This window comes from Neurospora hispaniola (assembly GCF_033458365.1).
Source record: "Neurospora hispaniola strain FGSC 10403 chromosome Unknown B0T23scaffold_1, whole genome shotgun sequence".
In the NCBI taxonomy this organism is placed as follows: Eukaryota; Fungi; Ascomycota; class Sordariomycetes; order Sordariales; family Sordariaceae; genus Neurospora; species Neurospora hispaniola.
This window is the reverse complement of record NW_026944406.1, coordinates 2,353,758-2,370,088: the sequence shown is the minus strand read 5'-3', so window position 1 is coordinate 2,370,088 and position 16,331 is coordinate 2,353,758. Positions and strand designations below refer to the sequence as shown.

At 51.2% G+C, this 16,331-nt stretch overlaps 5 protein-coding genes across 5 annotated transcripts; 3 read left to right on the top strand and 2 right to left on the bottom strand.

Annotated features, from left to right (window-relative positions):
- Positions 1 to 14: 14 nt before the first annotated feature.
- On the bottom strand, positions 15 to 1,996 carry B0T23DRAFT_329219 (putative translation elongation factor EF-Tu precursor, mitochondrial). Its single transcript, XM_062835694.1, has 2 exons — positions 1,681 to 1,996; positions 15 to 1,610 (listed from the first exon to the last, which is right to left on the bottom strand). The coding sequence occupies exons 1-2, from the start codon at positions 1,858 to 1,860 to the stop codon at positions 477 to 479; spliced, it is 1,314 nt and encodes a 437-aa protein (XP_062696894.1). The 5' UTR covers positions 1,861 to 1,996; the 3' UTR covers positions 15 to 476.
- A 1,894-nt stretch (positions 1,997 to 3,890) lies between these two features.
- Positions 3,891 to 6,101, top strand: B0T23DRAFT_409331 (uncharacterized protein; the record flags this gene model as incomplete). Its single annotated transcript, XM_062839367.1, has 8 exons — positions 3,891 to 3,952; positions 4,003 to 4,069; positions 4,130 to 4,256; positions 4,329 to 4,457; positions 4,541 to 4,833; positions 4,899 to 5,205; positions 5,285 to 5,401; positions 5,472 to 6,101. The coding sequence occupies 8 exons, from the start codon at positions 3,891 to 3,893 to the stop codon at positions 5,705 to 5,707; spliced, it is 1,338 nt and encodes a 445-aa protein (XP_062696893.1). The 3' UTR covers positions 5,708 to 6,101.
- Positions 6,102 to 6,443: 342 nt separating this feature from the next.
- B0T23DRAFT_12894 (uncharacterized protein) lies at positions 6,444 to 7,883 on the bottom strand. The gene is made up of 2 exons (XM_062832154.1): positions 7,273 to 7,883; positions 6,444 to 7,148 (listed from the first exon to the last, which is right to left on the bottom strand). Exons 1-2 carry the CDS (start codon positions 7,740 to 7,742, stop codon positions 6,686 to 6,688), a joined length of 933 nt encoding a protein of 310 aa, XP_062696892.1. The 5' UTR covers positions 7,743 to 7,883; the 3' UTR covers positions 6,444 to 6,685.
- Positions 7,884 to 11,103: 3,220 nt separating this feature from the next.
- B0T23DRAFT_369542 (uncharacterized protein) lies at positions 11,104 to 12,352 on the top strand. Its single transcript, XM_062836523.1, has 2 exons — positions 11,104 to 11,642; positions 11,705 to 12,352. The coding sequence occupies exons 1-2, from the start codon at positions 11,214 to 11,216 to the stop codon at positions 12,287 to 12,289; spliced, it is 1,014 nt and encodes a 337-aa protein (XP_062696891.1). The 5' UTR covers positions 11,104 to 11,213; the 3' UTR covers positions 12,290 to 12,352.
- A 1,367-nt stretch (positions 12,353 to 13,719) lies between these two features.
- On the top strand, positions 13,720 to 15,546 carry B0T23DRAFT_434276 (uncharacterized protein; the record flags this gene model as incomplete). Its single annotated transcript, XM_062840488.1, has 3 exons — positions 13,720 to 13,799; positions 13,956 to 14,685; positions 14,762 to 15,546. The coding sequence occupies 3 exons, from the start codon at positions 13,720 to 13,722 to the stop codon at positions 15,053 to 15,055; spliced, it is 1,104 nt and encodes a 367-aa protein (XP_062696890.1). The 3' UTR covers positions 15,056 to 15,546.
- Between the last annotated feature and the right edge of the window lie 785 nt (positions 15,547 to 16,331).

The window sequence follows — 16,331 nt, the reverse complement described above, 5'->3', positions numbered from 1 at the left end:
CAAGCGCTTGTCCATTGAATCTACGTGCTGCTCGGCTCACAAGTCTCAACAAGCACATATCCTATTTAAACTTGGTCAACCACAAGAGGGAATGGACATTCACTTAGTACGTTCTAGCTTCTATCATTGCTTTTTTGAACCATCTATATCACAAGATTAACAAGACAATAAGAGAAGAATATGAGGGGAGAGATCATCACTAGGGCCCAAAACACTCTTTGTACAAAATACATAAAAAAAAGGCATTTCAGATCCATAAACATTCATTGCTTTACATCGTACACTGTAGGTATATTTCTCTTTGAACTCCTGACAGCAAACCCGCTTCTTTTGGCGGCTCGCGGTCCCTTTTTCCTTGCATATGTGCGTGTGTGTGTTTTACTACCTTACCGGGGCTCGTCTAGGCTCGGTTCGGCGTGATATATCATTACATAGCTTTTTACAACCTCAACATCTCACAGTGAGTAGTTGATAGCTTATTCCATGATGCGGGTAATGATACCAGTGGCGACGGTGCGGCCACCCTCACGAACGGTGATACGCTGACCGGCCTCGACGGCAATAGGGTGGCAGAGAGTGGCAACCAACTCGCAGTTGTCACCGGGCTGGACGATCTTGGAGTCGGCATCCTCGGTACCCTCGGGGAAGGTGAGCGAGACGGACTCGTCGGCGGAGCGGATGAACATCTGGGGGCGGTAGTTGGCCTGGAAGCCGGTGTGACGACCACCTTCCTCCTTGGAGAGGACGTAGAGGGAGACGAGGAACTTGGTGTGGGCCTTGACGGAGCCAGGGGCGACAACGACCATGCCGCGCTTGATGTCCTCACGGCGGATACCACGGAGGAGGAGACCGGAGTTGTCACCGGCACGGGACTCCTCGCAGGACTTCTTGAAGGTCTCGATATCGGTGACCTTGGTCTTGATGATCTCGGTACCCTTGCCGACAATCTCGACATCCTGGTCGCGCTTGAGGGTACCACGCTCGACACGGCCAGAGGCGACGGTACCACGACCAGCGATGGAGAAGACATCCTCAACGGACATGAGGAAGGGCTTGTCGAGGTCACGCTCGGGGGTGGGGATCCAGTCGTCGACGGCCTGCATGAGGGCATCGATCTTCTCAACACCGATTTCGGGGCGCTTGCCCTCGAGGGCGCAGAGGGCGGAACCCATGATGACGGGGGTCTCATCACCGTCGAAGCCGTAGCTGGAGAGGAGCTCACGCATCTCCATCTCGACGAGCTCCAACATCTCGGGGTCGTCAATGGCATCGACCTTGTTGACGAAGACGACAATGCGCTGGATACCGACCTGACGGGCGAGGAGCAAGTGCTCACGGGTCTGGGGCATCTGACCATCGGAAGCGGCGACGACAATGATGGCGCCATCCATGGAGGCAGCACCAGTGATCATGTTCTTGATGTAATCGGCGTGACCCGGGCAGTCGACGTGGGAGTAATGGCGGTTGTCGGTCGAGTACTCGATGTGGGCAGTGGAGATGGTGATACCACGCTTGCGCTCCTCGGGGGCCTTGTCAATGGAGCCATAGTCGAGGAAGCTGGCGAGGCCCTTGTCGGACTGACGCTTGGTGATGGCGGCAGAGAGGGTGGTCTACGCGGTGGGGGAGATATGTACGTCAGTCCTCAAGGTCTCTTTGTAGGGAATCTATTTCTATATGTACCTTGCCGTGATCGACGTGACCAATGGTACCAATGTTGACGTGAGGCTTGGTACGCTGGAAGACGGAGGCGTAGGAGCGGTTGAAGTTGAGCATGGGAGACTTCATGGTCATGAGGGGGTTGGTGCTGGCACCGGCCCGGGCCGCCCTCATGAAGGGGGCGATCGTCCTGAGAATCGACATGGTGACTGAGGGTATCCGCAAAAACACACACAAGGAATGAGCGGAGGAGTTGAAAGGAGAGCGAGCCAACAAGACCTCAGACGATACGAGGAGTGCTGGACGGGAAACCTTCGACCTGGGGAAAATATTTGGCTCGATCCAAAATTTTGGACATGTCGCGCATGGGCCCACTGCCATGCCAAGACCTACTTTTCCCTATCGTGCGGGGCATTTTTGGCGCGCACAAAGTGCACTGCGAACCGTGCACGCTGCCTCTCTGCCGAAGATCGAGATGGGGTGAACGGTTTCCCGTTCCAGTCCGAATTTCAGCTCGAGAACCAGACCACCAGTTCATCCAGCAGAGCGGCTCATGTTTGTCTCCATTCACAACTTCAAATGTTTACCGACGTTCTCGCATGCTACGGCACTCTCACCTGCTGCAACTATCATAGGCTTTGCGTCGTCATATGTTTCCATCTTTAATTCACTGCCCTGAGCACCCTCACGTCCTTTTTTTTTTTTTTTTTTCTTTTTTTTTTCCACTCATCTCCAGGACCTCAGGTGGCTGCGCACCTTTACGGTTTGGCGATAGCATCAAAGTGGAGAGTGGAGACACTTTGTACTGACACGGCGGGTACTGTACTGCTTCCCCGGCCTCAGGAACCGACCCTATGGTCCCTTTCAGCGAACTTCATGCCTTTCGTCTTGGTTTGCTAATATTCCTCCAGAGCGTGTTCACAAAAGATGCCTAAGTAGGATATCACATCACGGCTATCCCTCAAACTTGTTTCTTCAGTGCACGCAAAGAGCCGAGCGTCTTGGGAAATGTCTGACAAGTGTCTTGGAAACATAAATAACCCTGATACGCTTGGGCACTCGCCGCATCATGGGCACCAGTCAGATACGTTCGAGCACTTCTGCCATTCGTTTGGCGAAGCTGATGAAAGCTGTCCTTCATATATGTTTATCAGGACCCGTGCGGTTGAGATAATTACTTGGACAAGGGACCAAAGAAAAACAAAAACGAGCAAATACTTCAAAACATCGTTGTCATCGTTTGGGTCTGGTAGTTGCGAGATCTCGAGAGTCACGGCTTCTCTATTCGATCTTACAACGCGACCTGGGACCATCTTGTCTGAGCTCTAGACGAAGGGAATGGAATAGCTTTCCACGGCTCAGCTCCTATGACCTCCCACTTGAACCCAGCAGACATCAGAGAAAGTTGCGACCGTGTACTTTTTTTTGATAGGAACGATCATATGGAACAGTCACCTCTTGATCGGTGTCGAGATGGTGTCTCTTTGTCCCGTATGAGAGTACCTCATCTAACTCAGTGTTCAAATCCGCTCAAGCTGGCGACTCAGGCGTCAGTCTTCATGGCGATACAGTGACTCCCCTATCGACGACCAATTTGATCTGCTCCTTGCCCGCGTCAGTCAATCAGCATCGAGCCGGCAATGTCGTGTCCAACATGCGCTTCCCTTGCAGAAGCCACGATGCCCCCTTTGGTACACCATTTCATTGTGGTTGGTGTTTTATCTTGCCGCCTATTTTGTGACAGACTTTCGGTCGGTATTGATCGTCAGGGGCACGAGCTTAATTCTGATACAGATCTCAGGTAGCATTGCGACCCCTGCCCCCAGGTTTCTCTACGCTGCGAATGCTCGGATCTCTTAAACAAGTCTTTGACCCCGGTGGCTCGGTAAAGCTTCTTCAACAGTCTCCGTGCTTGGCACGAGGTTTGATCGTGACGAAGCGAGGGTTATCACAGACTCCGGGGTCGGTAGCATCGCTAGGAGCCTGCACTCCGTGGTCTAGATGCTGCAAAACGCCTAGAACCTTATCTTCGAGCATCTAATCCCGCTCGGAACTTCTTGGCAGGTCTCACATATGGCAGACCCTGGCGCTATACCGAGCTAAACCATTATACGATCCTCCGCCACTGCATCGTCTTGGTATCTTCATTCCCCTGAGACTTTCCTCGCCTTGCCTTTCTTGTCGGCCGTTCGCCTCCACGAACGCACAGAGTCAGCCGCCCTTATACCCTCCCCATGCCGGTGATTGTTACCCCCTTGCAGGAGCTTTTCAGCGTTCAGGATCCCACTCACAGGCAGTTAGTTACCCTTTAGTTGTAGGTGATGAGTCTGACTTGGCGTTTCACAGAGCTGTATCGTACTCTCCTGTAACTCACGATGCTAGCGCTTGTGGGTTAGGTTACGGCAGTGATGAGGTCAACATAGACAGTAGCTCGTTCTACTCCTTCGTCATTGTCGTACGTTTATCTATAAAGATCACTTGTAGACACCTCCCCAGTTGCCTTTTCGTCTCCATCTCATATCCGTCATCGACAATCGGCCTTCCAGTTTCTTCTTTCACCAGGCATCTTCACTCGGTATTCCCATTCTCATACGCTGGTCGTAGTCGCTGGTCGCATAATCTTTTTATACTCTTAATATCTTTTATTTCATCTTACTACCGAGTCCTAAGAGCAAGTCCCTGGTGGTCGCTGCTACAACTTTTCAACATGGTCAACTATAACTTTCTCATGTTCGCCGGCCTGGCTGCCGCTCTTCCGCTTAATATCAACTTGGGGGCGTACTCCCCTGCCTTGGTAGTTGGTAAGTTGCTACTTTAGCACCCATCCTGGAGCACCAGATACTTGCTACCCATGCAATACACAGTCGCTAACCCCCGAAAACAGGTGATGGTGAAATAAGCTTCGGAGGTAAACAGGACGTCTCAACACTGATGAATGCACTTGAAGGCGCTGCGGTTAACGCTGCCGCAGGTGCTGCTTCCAACGCCCCTGTGGCTTCCGCCCCCGCGGCCGGTGAAAAGAAAACAGTTCAAGCTGCCGCTGTTCCCGCTGCTGCTGCTGCTCCTACAATCGCGCCTACGTCACCGGCTGTCGTACCCACGACCCCCGGAGGCGCCAGCCCGGCGGCAGTCGACACCAGCAACGCTCCCAAGATTGACCCAACTCTTGCTCAACAAGTGAGTACCTTACTCTGGCCACTGCCCTGTATCATGACAAAGAGTTCCCATAAGCTAATGATAAGCCGTCGTCGTCCTCTGTGGTTAAGGCCCAGTCCATTCAGGGCCTTCAAGGCATGGGCAAGAAGTCGATCGCCCCTCGCGCTGAGGAGCCGTTTGACGAGATGGACATGGATGAGGATGAGGATGACATCACGGATGATATCACGGATGCCGCGGCCCTTCTGGACAAGAAGAAGAGAGATCTTGCCGGTTTTGACAGGGCGCTCAAGTTCTCGGAGGCTGCTTTGACCAAGGGCCCCAAGGTCCAGTTGGGCACTGGTGCTGAGGGCTCGGGGGTGGGCATTATTGTGGATAACAATGCCAGTACTCGTAAGTCCTGACCTTGTTCTGTTTCGGTTGTTGATGAGGTTACGCAGTTTGGGATATTTACCAACAGTTCTTTGTGCAGGACCTGCTGCTGCCGCCGAAAAGAAGAAGAAGAAGAAGCGCGACGCCGATGAAACTACCGCCCCTAGACGCAGGACAAAGGTCACGACCATGTATGTCCGGAGGGGTATTCCTGCTTGTAAGTTATCCACTGCATCCGCTTCCTTTGCGTCTTTCTAGTTTTCAAAGCTTTAACATCTCTTCTCCAGCCCTCCAAAACCACCCGGAACTCGCAACCCGTGAGGTCGCCCACTCTCACATTGCCAACGTACCCATCAAGTTCGCTAAGCGCGAGACTGTCACCACCGCCACTGAAGCGAAGCGGAATACTATTGACGCCGTGAACATGAACGTTGATACTAGCAGTGAGGGTGTCACGATGACGTTTGTCGAGACGCTTGATGATGAGGAGGTGGAGGAGGAGGAGGAGGAGGAGCAGAGGTAGGCGGGAATGAAACTGGGATGGACACGAGCAAATGATTGAACAGGAAAATTGAAAGCCAAAACTCAGCAGGGGTGGATGACAAAAACAAACAGGGGAACAAATGTGGAGTTGCGGACAGTCAGTTATGTATGTTTTCAGGCGTCGGTTGATGGGTTGTTTAGGTGCGGAGCATTTGGTTGGTTGTCTCGTTCGTCAAGTAACAGGTTGAAGATACAACAGATATCTCGGGTGATCAAGAATGTGTACGTCTTTCCCGGTCTTCACACTGATGAGTCTGGTTACGGGACAGATGTGAGAATTGAGTACCGAACGAAGACGATGAACGATGTCATGCAATGCGAAAAACAAAAGATGAAAGTTGAGAAAATAAGATACATGAACACGGCCAGCGAGGGTGGTAGTTTTGAGTCTTCATCAATTAATATTACGCAGGAGTATCTGAGTTTAGAATGTGTAGAGTGTTGTACATTACAAAACCTGACCCATGCCATCATACCATGTAAGTGTGTATTTCCGTTCGGGGTATCTTGATTCCTATGGTTCCGTGTGTATGCGAATCCTCTTTATCTCAACCCTTCTTCTTCTTCTTCTTCTTCAAATCAGTGTGACGTAAACTCTGATACATGACTGGGTATATATTCCATCAACGCCCGATCCGCACAGGATGGTAATTCAGCCCTGGCGAAAGATTCTTCGATTATTTCCGCATCGGAAGAGCAGTCGTGAATTTGTTGTTGTCCGTCAGGAAGGTTATTTGTTTCTTCCCCCGTCTGTTCCGTCTTGGTACCAGCCGTTGATGTGCTTCCAATATATTCGGTCTGGCTCCCCTCTCAGTCGAAGTCGTGAGACTTGGTACTGTTGTAATCCATCTCCCTTTCCTCCGTCAGGGTATCTTCTCAGGGTATCCAGCCCATCTTCTTCAAACTGCTGCTATCTCCCAACAGAAACCCTCATTACTCAAAAAGCAGTACCCTTCCTTTATCTCCGGTCATAAACATGATCGCCCTTGTTGGGATACTGCCCCATAGCAATATCCTGCTGCTGCTGACCAAAGCTCATATCGTACTTGTTATAGTTGTTACCAGCATGAGGTGGGCTATACGCCGTGGTGCTGTGCTGCTGCTGGCCGACCGACGTCTCGTTGTACGGGTTGTAGCTCCCGTAAGCACCCGTGTTCCCAGGGGCGACACCGCCCACACGGGTCTGCTCCGTCGTGTAACTATCACGGACGTCCGAAGGGCTGGTGTGCTCAGGCAGCTTGTTGTTCATCAGATCGGCGTCGGGGTGGCCGCTACCCTTGCCACGCAGGCTGGCGAAGAAACCCGGCTTACGACCAGAGCCGGAGGTGTAGTCGTTGGCGGGCGAGGGGCCATAGCGCTTCTCCTTCTTGCGATGGCGGACGAGGACGACTTCCATGAAGGGGGAGAGGATAAAGACAACGCTAGAGAGAATCGGTTGTTAGCAATTTTTTTTTTTTTTGTTTTTTTTTTGTTTTGTTTTTTTCGCTGACAAAAGGAAATTGATTTTGCAATATGTGAAGTACAGAGGAGAAATGAATAACTAACCATCCGATAATCGACACCGCCAAGCAAGCCGTCTCCATCTTGCAAGCATGGTGCAAGCTAGGAAGGACAGTGAAGCCGCCATGGCCGTTATCGACAACGTTGGTGTCGGCGTTGCCCTTGCCGTAAGGGGTATCGACGATGCCGTCGCACGTGCTGGCGCCGTTCTTATTGCGGATAGCGACGTAGATGAGGGCGCCAGCACAGCAGACGTCAACCACCATCATGATAAAGGAGAAGAACGGCTGGCCGGGGATGCAGCATAGTAGCAAGATGGTGATCAGGGTGTATGCGGTAATACCGCCCGAGATACCCTCGACGGCGCGCAGGTGGACGTCAATGTCGAGGCCATGGTTGGCCATGGTGGCCAAGAAGTAAGAGGTCAGGGCCAACACCGTGGCGGCACAGCCGAACTGGATGCCGCGGAGGATGCCCTGCAGGCCCCGGAGAAAGAGGCCCGTCTTTGCGCCCATGATATATGAAGTGTGTTTTCGGTTGACTGCTCGCTTGCGCTAGGTTTCACTCGATCGAGGAGGGGGGGGTAGGCGGGAGCCGGTCGTATTCGGGGATGAAGGTAGGTTATATGATTTGGTTTGTGTGAAAGTCGAAGATGCTGTTGAAGTAAGGTTTGGGAATGCTCCCTGGGTCGTCCTGTTTATTTCTCTGGGGTATCGCAATCTGCGGTGTGGGACCGTCCTTGGAACTGGTGGGTCGGTTCCTTTGGCGGTTGAAGAGAAGGCAGCTGGCCAGAAGGGATCAGGGGTCTCGTGGTGAAGCCAAGGAGGCTGGAGGCCACCGACTTGGAGGTCGGATGGATCTCACGAGTGGATGTTGCAGGTGGCACTCTTTTCTGCAGCGGTTATTACCGTACCTTACGTGACCGGTGGAAAGGCAGAGAGAGAGAAAAGAAAAAAAAAAAAAAAAGGGGGGGGGGGGGGCGGAATCGAAGTACGGTTGACAAAAAGAAGAAGAAGAAGACAACAGAAGAGGAGGAGAAAGAGCAAGACACCTTTTTCAATTATGAGAAATAAATGTAACGAACTTCCGTAGTCCATCGGCGTGTGAGCATGCACATATTTGTCACATAATCTAGTGGTTATTCACACTTTCTCTAACAGGATGATCGGCTGGACACTCCAAAAAAGTACCCCGTCAGGTGGTAGGAAAAAAGGTCCGGACATTCGCTGGGTCTGGGTTGGTATAAGCGGCCATGTTCGGACTTTTTTTCACACCACCTGCCAGTCTCGGTCAGACGCAAATTTCTGGAAGTGACTAGACAAAGAGCCTGTAACTCAAAGCTTAGCTTCAAAAGCAGCACCAACGAGAGCTGATCTTTCTACAATTGGGAGGTTAAGGAAGTTGCCTGAAATCTGATGATAGATTAGAGGTAGGTTGTAAAGGTTCGTAACGTAAAGTGGTTACACGAGGCCGTGGACCCTTCTATGTACGATGTTAGTCGCCCGAGCGAGCAGCAACACTTCCCATAGCAAACCCGATAGTGGGCACATAACAGCTTTAGCTTTGCGAGAACAGCTATCCCGCGAGTCAATTGGGTTCTTTCCTTGCCAACTTTGCCATTCAGTCGCCAAAGCCACCATTTCGAAGCTGTAGAACACTTCTTTGCCCCTGAAAAAAAATATCATGAGCTCGCTAATTTGACGGTGGACGGCCGATCACACCGTGGTTCCGCCCCGAACGCGCCGCTAAATGACGAGCCGTCGACTGCCGGCCGCAGATCAAGCTCTCCAAGAGTCCAATGAGTGGAGCTCTGCATGACATCAAGGTGTGGGTACGTCACATTTCGTTGTCCAATCATACGTCACATCTCTTCAACTGGCCCGCTTCTTTGAGCGACGCCACTGTGGCAGGGTCGCTGTGCCGCACTCGTCTACGCGGCATCTTGCTTGGGTGCAGCAGTGATTTTTCAGGGTTTTAACCCATCAAGTGAACAATCACATGGCATCCGAAACCTTCCAACGTGCGGGAGCAAAAAGGCGGAACGAGTTGTGTCACACACGTAGGCTTTGTTATGCTTTTATATCCCGTCTGCCCGTACAACCTGAATCTGCCGACAATTTGCGGTGACCACAAGGGGCACTGTCACACCGTCAGTCTGGCTCAGTCAACGTTGAATTTCCGTCCATACCGTTGTCGGATTAGCTTCATCGGCACTGTCGGGATGGCGTCGAACGTTCTCCTGCCAAGAAACCAGGTACCATGCAGTCCGATCAAGCATATTTGAATCCTCAAGTTCGGACCCTCACTCGGTCTCTTCGCCTCAAAGAATTCGCGATGTAGACACAAATGAGCTCTCGGGGTGTCGAATTACTTCCGTTTGACGCAAAACAAATGACTTGCCCAGTCATCGCGGCATGCTGCAAGCGCTGGGGTTGTCCGTTCTGCCCGAGTCCATAAGCTAGTAATCACCGCGTGGCGAGGATCAGCAGACTCAAACAAACAAAAAACCTGGGGTTGAAATAATGGCTGAATCACATCGGCTTTCTTTGACAGTAAGGTTCAAAATCAGATGTCCGCTCGACATGACACAGAACCGATACCTCCTCCAGAACATCCGGTGCGCAACTTTTGTTGAGAGGAGTATGGACGACAACAAGGACGCGGTTCTGCAACATACTAGCTAGTATGCTCCAAAGCTCGGCATGTCTGGGCGGGCGCCATGTCTCGCAGACGTCGAAGAGTCGATCTGGCAGTGACGGTAGCAGGTGTACTATTATGAGCATCAGAACTGGCTAATAGTTGAATGGATGACTCTCGCGAGCAGGTAAGCGCCGCCGCTCAATAATTTGGCATACCCTTGGCCGTGGCACTTCCAGATGCCAAAAGCAACTCGCTCGCGCTGCTTTTCTCAGAGAGGAGCCATAGCTGGAGCAATAACCCTTTATCAAGCTTCTTCCGGAGAAGAGAGTAATGAGAAGGGGGGCTCTTCAGATCAAGAAACCTAGGGCCTTACCAGGTGCCATATCTGCTGGAAGATCCGACCTCTGTCGGGGGGTCAGTCAAGCGATTCTTCCAGGCATGGTAACAGCACGCATTGTGAGTGCTACATGCAGCCTGCGTGCTTTGCCAACTGGATGATTCTGTTACCGACCACAGCTGACGTGCAAGCAACGGAAGGCGAGAACCTAACGTGTTCCATGCTGGCGAGCGAGGAGCAACGGCTGCGACCTCGGAATACAGTAGAGATCAACGAGATAGTATAGTAGGTAGTAAGCAACTGACTGAACGGACAGAGGGGACTAGGTCACATTTTCCTTCTGGGTAACCTAAGGTCTAGGAAATAACCCGAAACCTGTCAGGTCCGGCCTTTATTCAGTCCGACAAAAGACACAAGTCGGAAGGGGAAGGCGGGAAGAGCACTTGCTTGCATAGTTCTCATTGGGAAAGAACATTCCCAGGTGTGGTGTTGTTACCTAGAGGTAGGTTCCATATCATTACTACCTAGTCCGGATCAATACTCGGGGTTTTTCGAGGTCACAGCATTTAATGCTGGGACTTGGGCTTCACAAACAGGGCAAATCACAATCTGGGGGTGCGTGAAAAGTTTCTTATAATCAGTCTACAGACCAACCCCGCATCGGCGTTATTGTATCTCGAGGTAGACCAACTTCATCAACGACAAACCCTTGTTCCTTTTCGAGCGTGTAATTTGTCGTCGGGGATTTAAGATAGATTGAAATATGGAGAATGAATCGGGACCTGTGCACAAGAAGATGGACGGCCGATCGATCGGCAATGCTTGTTTGAATGTTGTTGTTTCCCGGCGCCGGGCCGTGCCCCCGCATACTATACTCCGCACTTGGCTGTTTCAATCTTCCGGGACGGGAGGGAATGCCACTGATCCTGGTACACCTGGTAAACCTCCACAGTGACATTGAGCAAAGAGGACTACAACTGAAACTACTCCTGTCTGCCCAGTTGGCACGATGTTGAGAGCACTTACCGTACTCTCTTTGCTCTTTTCTAAATCTCCGCAAGCATCAGGAGGTCTCAACATCACCATCCTTCAACCTGACGTGCCCTTCGTCCCTCACCCTCACCCTCTTCCCGGCGCTGCGTCCGACTCAAGAGAGATCATTCGTCAGCTTGTAGAGCTTGATCGTTCAACGAAATGGAAACTTGTCGATAAGGTTCAATTCGAAGGCGACACCTACGAGCCCGAAGGAATAGTTCGCATCGGCAATGACCGCTACTTCGTGTCGGCTGGTGAATACATTGTGCCGACAGTCAAGTACAATGAGACCATCAACGGCACGGATCGCACAGCTGGCGAAGGGTTCGCCCATATGATCATCTTCGATGGCAAAGGGAAGCGTATTGCTGATGCCTCAATCTCACAAGCCAAGTCTCTCGAGGTCTGTCCGTCCGTTGCGCAGCCCGTTCTGAACAATGTTACCGCGGCTGACAGCACAAGTAGTACCACAACGGCGGCATTGACTACGATGGAACCTACATCTGGGCCACCCTCTCCCAGTACCGTCCCAACACAACAGGAACGCTTGTGAGGATGCGCCCCGACACGCTGGTACCAGAGCCCATCCTGAGCGTTGCAGACCACCAGGGAGGAGCGGTCCACGACACAAAGTCCGGAGCTGTGGTCACCTTGAACTGGGGGTCGCGCAAAGCGTCGATCTGGAACGGGCACGACAAGCATCTGGCGCCGCCCAAGTTCACTCAGCCGCGGGCAGTGGTCAGGAATCCGAGCAGCTTCATTGACTATCAGGATTGCAAATTCCTGGGTCGTTACGAGCTTTACGAGACCCGGCCGGTGATGTTATGCTCTGGCGTTGCAGACTTGGCGAACACGAGAATCGGCGGTATCGCGATAGTGGACATGGAAACTATGGTTCCTTTACACGAGGTTCCTGTGACTTTGGTGTCGGAACATGGTGCTGCAATGACCAAGAATCCAATGGATGTGGCTGTCGTGGACGGTAAGATGAGGCTGTTTTTCCTGCCCGATGAGAGGAATTCGACTCTCTATGTGTACGAAGCGGTTTGAGTTAGGACACACCGAGCAACGTGGATTATTCTTTTTGATATTTGTTTTGGAGTGTTTTTGCACCTTTTTTTTTTTTTTTTTTTTTTTTTTTTTTTTGGCCTTCGTCAGGGGTCATTAGAGCAGGTCAACCGGGCTTATTCGGAAAGTCATGACAGTAGGCCTCGGGTCTAACTTGTTCTAGATCTGCTCTGTACCGTCGTGATTCGAGAAGTAGAGTTTCGCTTTGCTTCTGCTTGGTGGTTGATGACACATATTTGACAAACTAGTTTGATCCTTCATATGGAGAAGTTCTTGAAGACATGCTTTGACTTTGATCTGCTCCTGACTACAAGTTCTGTGGTGAGCTATTCAGGTCTGGTTTGTGTGGAGTTTTCGCGGATGTTCCTTATCATGGGGCTGTCAATAAAAGATCGAGTGCGGCCGTTGCTTGCTGTTGGCTTCCATGAGGTTGTGCAACCTTCTTCGTTGCCTTGTAATAGGGCACAGTGTAAGGATGATTGATGTAGAATCGCAATCATGATTTACGACGATCCATACTGTTTCATACGAGTGAGTACCAGAAGAATTGGATTGCGGGCGAATGGGTATACTGATGTGATAAACTGCCCGAGCTGGATCTAACTTTCAAATAACTGGTGATGTGCAGCCCACCGAAGGTGCTGGGTGATGATGTTCATCTTTGATAGGCTATTGATAGGTGCTCCCGTCCCAACCGCTCAGCAGGAGACTGCTGAGGTCAAGCGAAGGTCAACTGATGGAGCTTCCCTTCCTGCTACATAGCTGGCTTGGCGGCCCGCATCAGTTAGTGGGGACTTGGCCTGGACTTACACTGTTAGTATTACTCTTTCCTTGCAGCAGCAAACTGCTCGGGGACATGAGAATTACTAACAGGCGCTACTTTTAGTATGTACCCACTACGCGAGCCCTGCGTCACTATCTCCAGGTCTTGGAAGCCGATAGGCTCACGGTCGAAGGTTCTACAACCTCCTGTTCCTGCTACACACGCCCTTCGCCAAGGCATTTTATGGCCTTGTCCCTCCCTCTTCCAGCAAGTGATAGCTTCCTCTCCGACTCTGTGTTGCATCTCAATTCTGTGCAATATCTGAAATCCCTACTCTTGCATTGCGAATTTGCTCTCGCGCATTTCATCAAGATCGACTCTGACAGGCGCTTTACGAGCCATCCAAGAGACCCACGAGCGCTATAGAATCGCTAACGTCTAATACGCATCTGTCATCGCTACCTTACTCTACCTTAATTACCCTACCCGCACCACTACAATAACACAGAACAAGTCGGGTTAATCGTTCTCCCTTGCACCTAACGACCGCCGAGACACTTCGCGGCTCTAAGCAAGCTTCGCGAAACAGCCTCTACATTCTTATTAGACTCACATACACTACACTCGTCTCTAATATCGCGTCACAAAGATGGTCAAGGAAACGAAGCTCTACGACCTGCTAGGGATCAGCCCTACGGCTACCCAGGACGAGATCAAGAAAGCCTACAGGTAAGCATATCTCCAACCCGAAACCCCACATAACTGCTCTCGCAGTGTAAGATCGAGGTAGAGGTCTCCTCTTTCCTACACCATCCTTCTTTTAGTTTGGCATTCACATCATCCTCTCTTACGGCCATCAGTGGACCCCTGCTGACCCCTCACCAGGAAAGCCGCCCTAAAATGGCACCCCGACAAGAACAAGGACAACCCGGAGGCTGCCGAGAAATTCAAGGAGTGCTCTCAGGCGTATGAAATCCTTTCGGATCCCGAGAAACGCAAGATGTACGACCAGTTCGGCCTTGAATTTATCCTGAGAGGCGGCCCGCCCCCGACTGAGGGCGGCGCAAACCCATTTGCTGGAGCCGGTGGCATGCCCGAGGGCTTTGCTTCTTTCTTTGGAGGAGGAGGCATGCCTGGCGGCGGAGGAGGTGCGAGAACATTTTCCTATGGATTCAATTTTACCAACCCCGAGGACCTCTTCCGGGATGCTTTTCGGGATGAAAAAATGGGTGGTGGCATGGGTGGTGGCATGGGCGGAATGGGTTTTGAAGACATCCTCTTTAATGCTGCGCGTGGTGGTGCAGGACCGCGCCGAGCTGCGAGAAACCCCTTCGGCGGCGGCGACAACATGCGCAGCGCCCGCCAAGCAACACCCGAAGTCACGACAGTTGAACGCCCCTTGCCCGTATCCCTCGAGGATCTGTTCCACGGCACGACGAAGAAAATGAAGATCAAGCGCAAGACCTTTGACGAGACTGGTAAGCGCACGACGAGCGATACCGTCTTGGAGGTACCAATCAAGCCCGGCCTCAAGAAGGGTAGCAAAATCCGGTTCAAGGGTGTTGGTGATCAAGAAGAGGGTGGCCAGCAGGATCTGGTGTTCGTCGTCGAAGAGGTACGTATAAACTCCCTCCCCTTTCCTCACGCATTGCCTTTTTGAAGGAATGACCAGCTGACAGTGTCTGTATTAGAAACCACATCCGCTTTTCACTCGGGACGGCAACGACCTCATTCATACTATCGACTTAGACCTCAAGGAGGCATTGACAGGGTGGAAGAGAACCATCACGACGATCGACGGCAAGAGCATTAACATTGAGAAGGCCGGTCCGACACAACCTGGGAGCCAAGATGTATATCCGGGCCTGGGCATGCCCATCTCGAAGCAACCAGGCCAACGGGGCAACCTCATCGTCAAGTATAATGTCAAGTTCCCCACCAGCTTGACGCCTGAACAAAAGGAAAAACTGAAGGAAATCCTCTAAATGGGGTCAAGCGATGAGTATCGGTTCTCTGTAGTAGTTCACTCTCGGATACCTTTGTCCTTCTTGTCGCCTCAACACGAAGGGACCAGCAGTCTTCAGGATTCGCCTGAAGAACAGCTTTCAACGCCGGCCTTTGGCAACATTCGGGAACCTGTTCGGACCCACCCCCTTGAGGGTATGTAGAATGGCGGGCGTGTTGGATTTGTTTTCTACCCGGGGGGCATTTGCTTTGGTCTCTGTCCGCCATGTGCGGTTCTTGACCATGGTCCACCATATTTGGGCGTTATTGGATTCGTTTCTTTTTTTGGTGCTCAGCTTTCATCGCGTCAGGCTCGCATTGAGATTGGTATTGTTGGTTTAGGCGGCATATGTGGTGGGAGCTGGTGATGACAATTTTGATGATAATGAGTATCCCCGACAAAAGTTCATAGGCCCCCTGTTGTGAATGTTGGGAGAGGAAAGGGCGCTGGTCTCTCTTAGCATGTTGCGTTCTCTCAAGGTTAAACAATAGCCAGAGACACGCGAGGCCAACGTCAATGGGAATACCATAGCAGGCTTAGATATCAAATGGCTATATCTTTTATAGAAGACGGCTCGGGATATTGCATCTCGGAATGGTTTCAAGGGTGACAATCCTCGGTCATCACCACCAAACGACACAGACGAAGAGAAAGTTGATCGTGACCATGGACTACCAAGCGGGGTAGCTAAAACCGATAGATGGACATAGTTACTACAGAATGCAAATCAATGTGCCAGAAAATTTCTCTCTTCTCGACTTGACCTTGGAGAGAAACCGTAACTTGCTGAAAGACGACGCGGAGGGACATGTGGGAATATGAGCGAGTTCCAGCTACAACATGTTGACCAAATAAACACACACTACGTATCTTAGGGGGGAAGCCACGGCGGGGCTGAATTGAACTGCATACTTGGGGGTTAGCAGTGGAGTCTTTTGCCAACCCCCTCTCATAAAAGAGGGGGGAAATTTTCTGTGGGACAACCGTTTAATCTAGGACAAGCGCCGATCGGTACCATGCACAATCGGCTATTAACGCTGCGCAAAACCACTTTTTGACATCGTACACACCGGCAACACAACCACACTCAAACTCGCTATTTCTAACCGCCAACTCGTACTCTATATTTTAAAACTATAAAAGTAAATAGTCTATATATATCTATAAATTAATAGAAGTTAACCTATTATTACGTAATAAATTTTAATAAATATTTTACTAAAATAAGGGAAGTGCCCGCTGGCTACCGTAGCGCC

What these genes read in the sequence shown, in the direction of transcription:
- B0T23DRAFT_329219 (XM_062835694.1), bottom strand. Translation starts at nt 1,860, where the DNA reads ATGTCGATTCTCAGGACGATCGCCCCCTTCATGAGGGCGGCCCGGGCC. An exon ending in GTCACGTCGATCACGGCAAG is followed by an intron (nt 1,611 to 1,680) that starts GTACATATAGAA and finishes CCCACCGCGTAG; the next exon opens with ACCACCCTCTCTGCCGCCAT.
- B0T23DRAFT_12894 (XM_062832154.1), bottom strand. Translation starts at nt 7,742, where the DNA reads ATGGGCGCAAAGACGGGCCTCTTTCTCCGGGGCCTGCAGGGCATCCTC. An exon ending in GCGGTGTCGATTATCGGATG is followed by an intron (nt 7,149 to 7,272) that starts GTTAGTTATTCA and finishes GATTCTCTCTAG; the next exon opens with CGTTGTCTTTATCCTCTCCC.
- B0T23DRAFT_369542 (XM_062836523.1), top strand. Translation starts at nt 11,214, where the DNA reads ATGTTGAGAGCACTTACCGTACTCTCTTTGCTCTTTTCTAAATCTCCG. An exon ending in CACAAGCCAAGTCTCTCGAG is followed by an intron (nt 11,643 to 11,704) that starts GTCTGTCCGTCC and finishes CAGCACAAGTAG; the next exon opens with TACCACAACGGCGGCATTGA.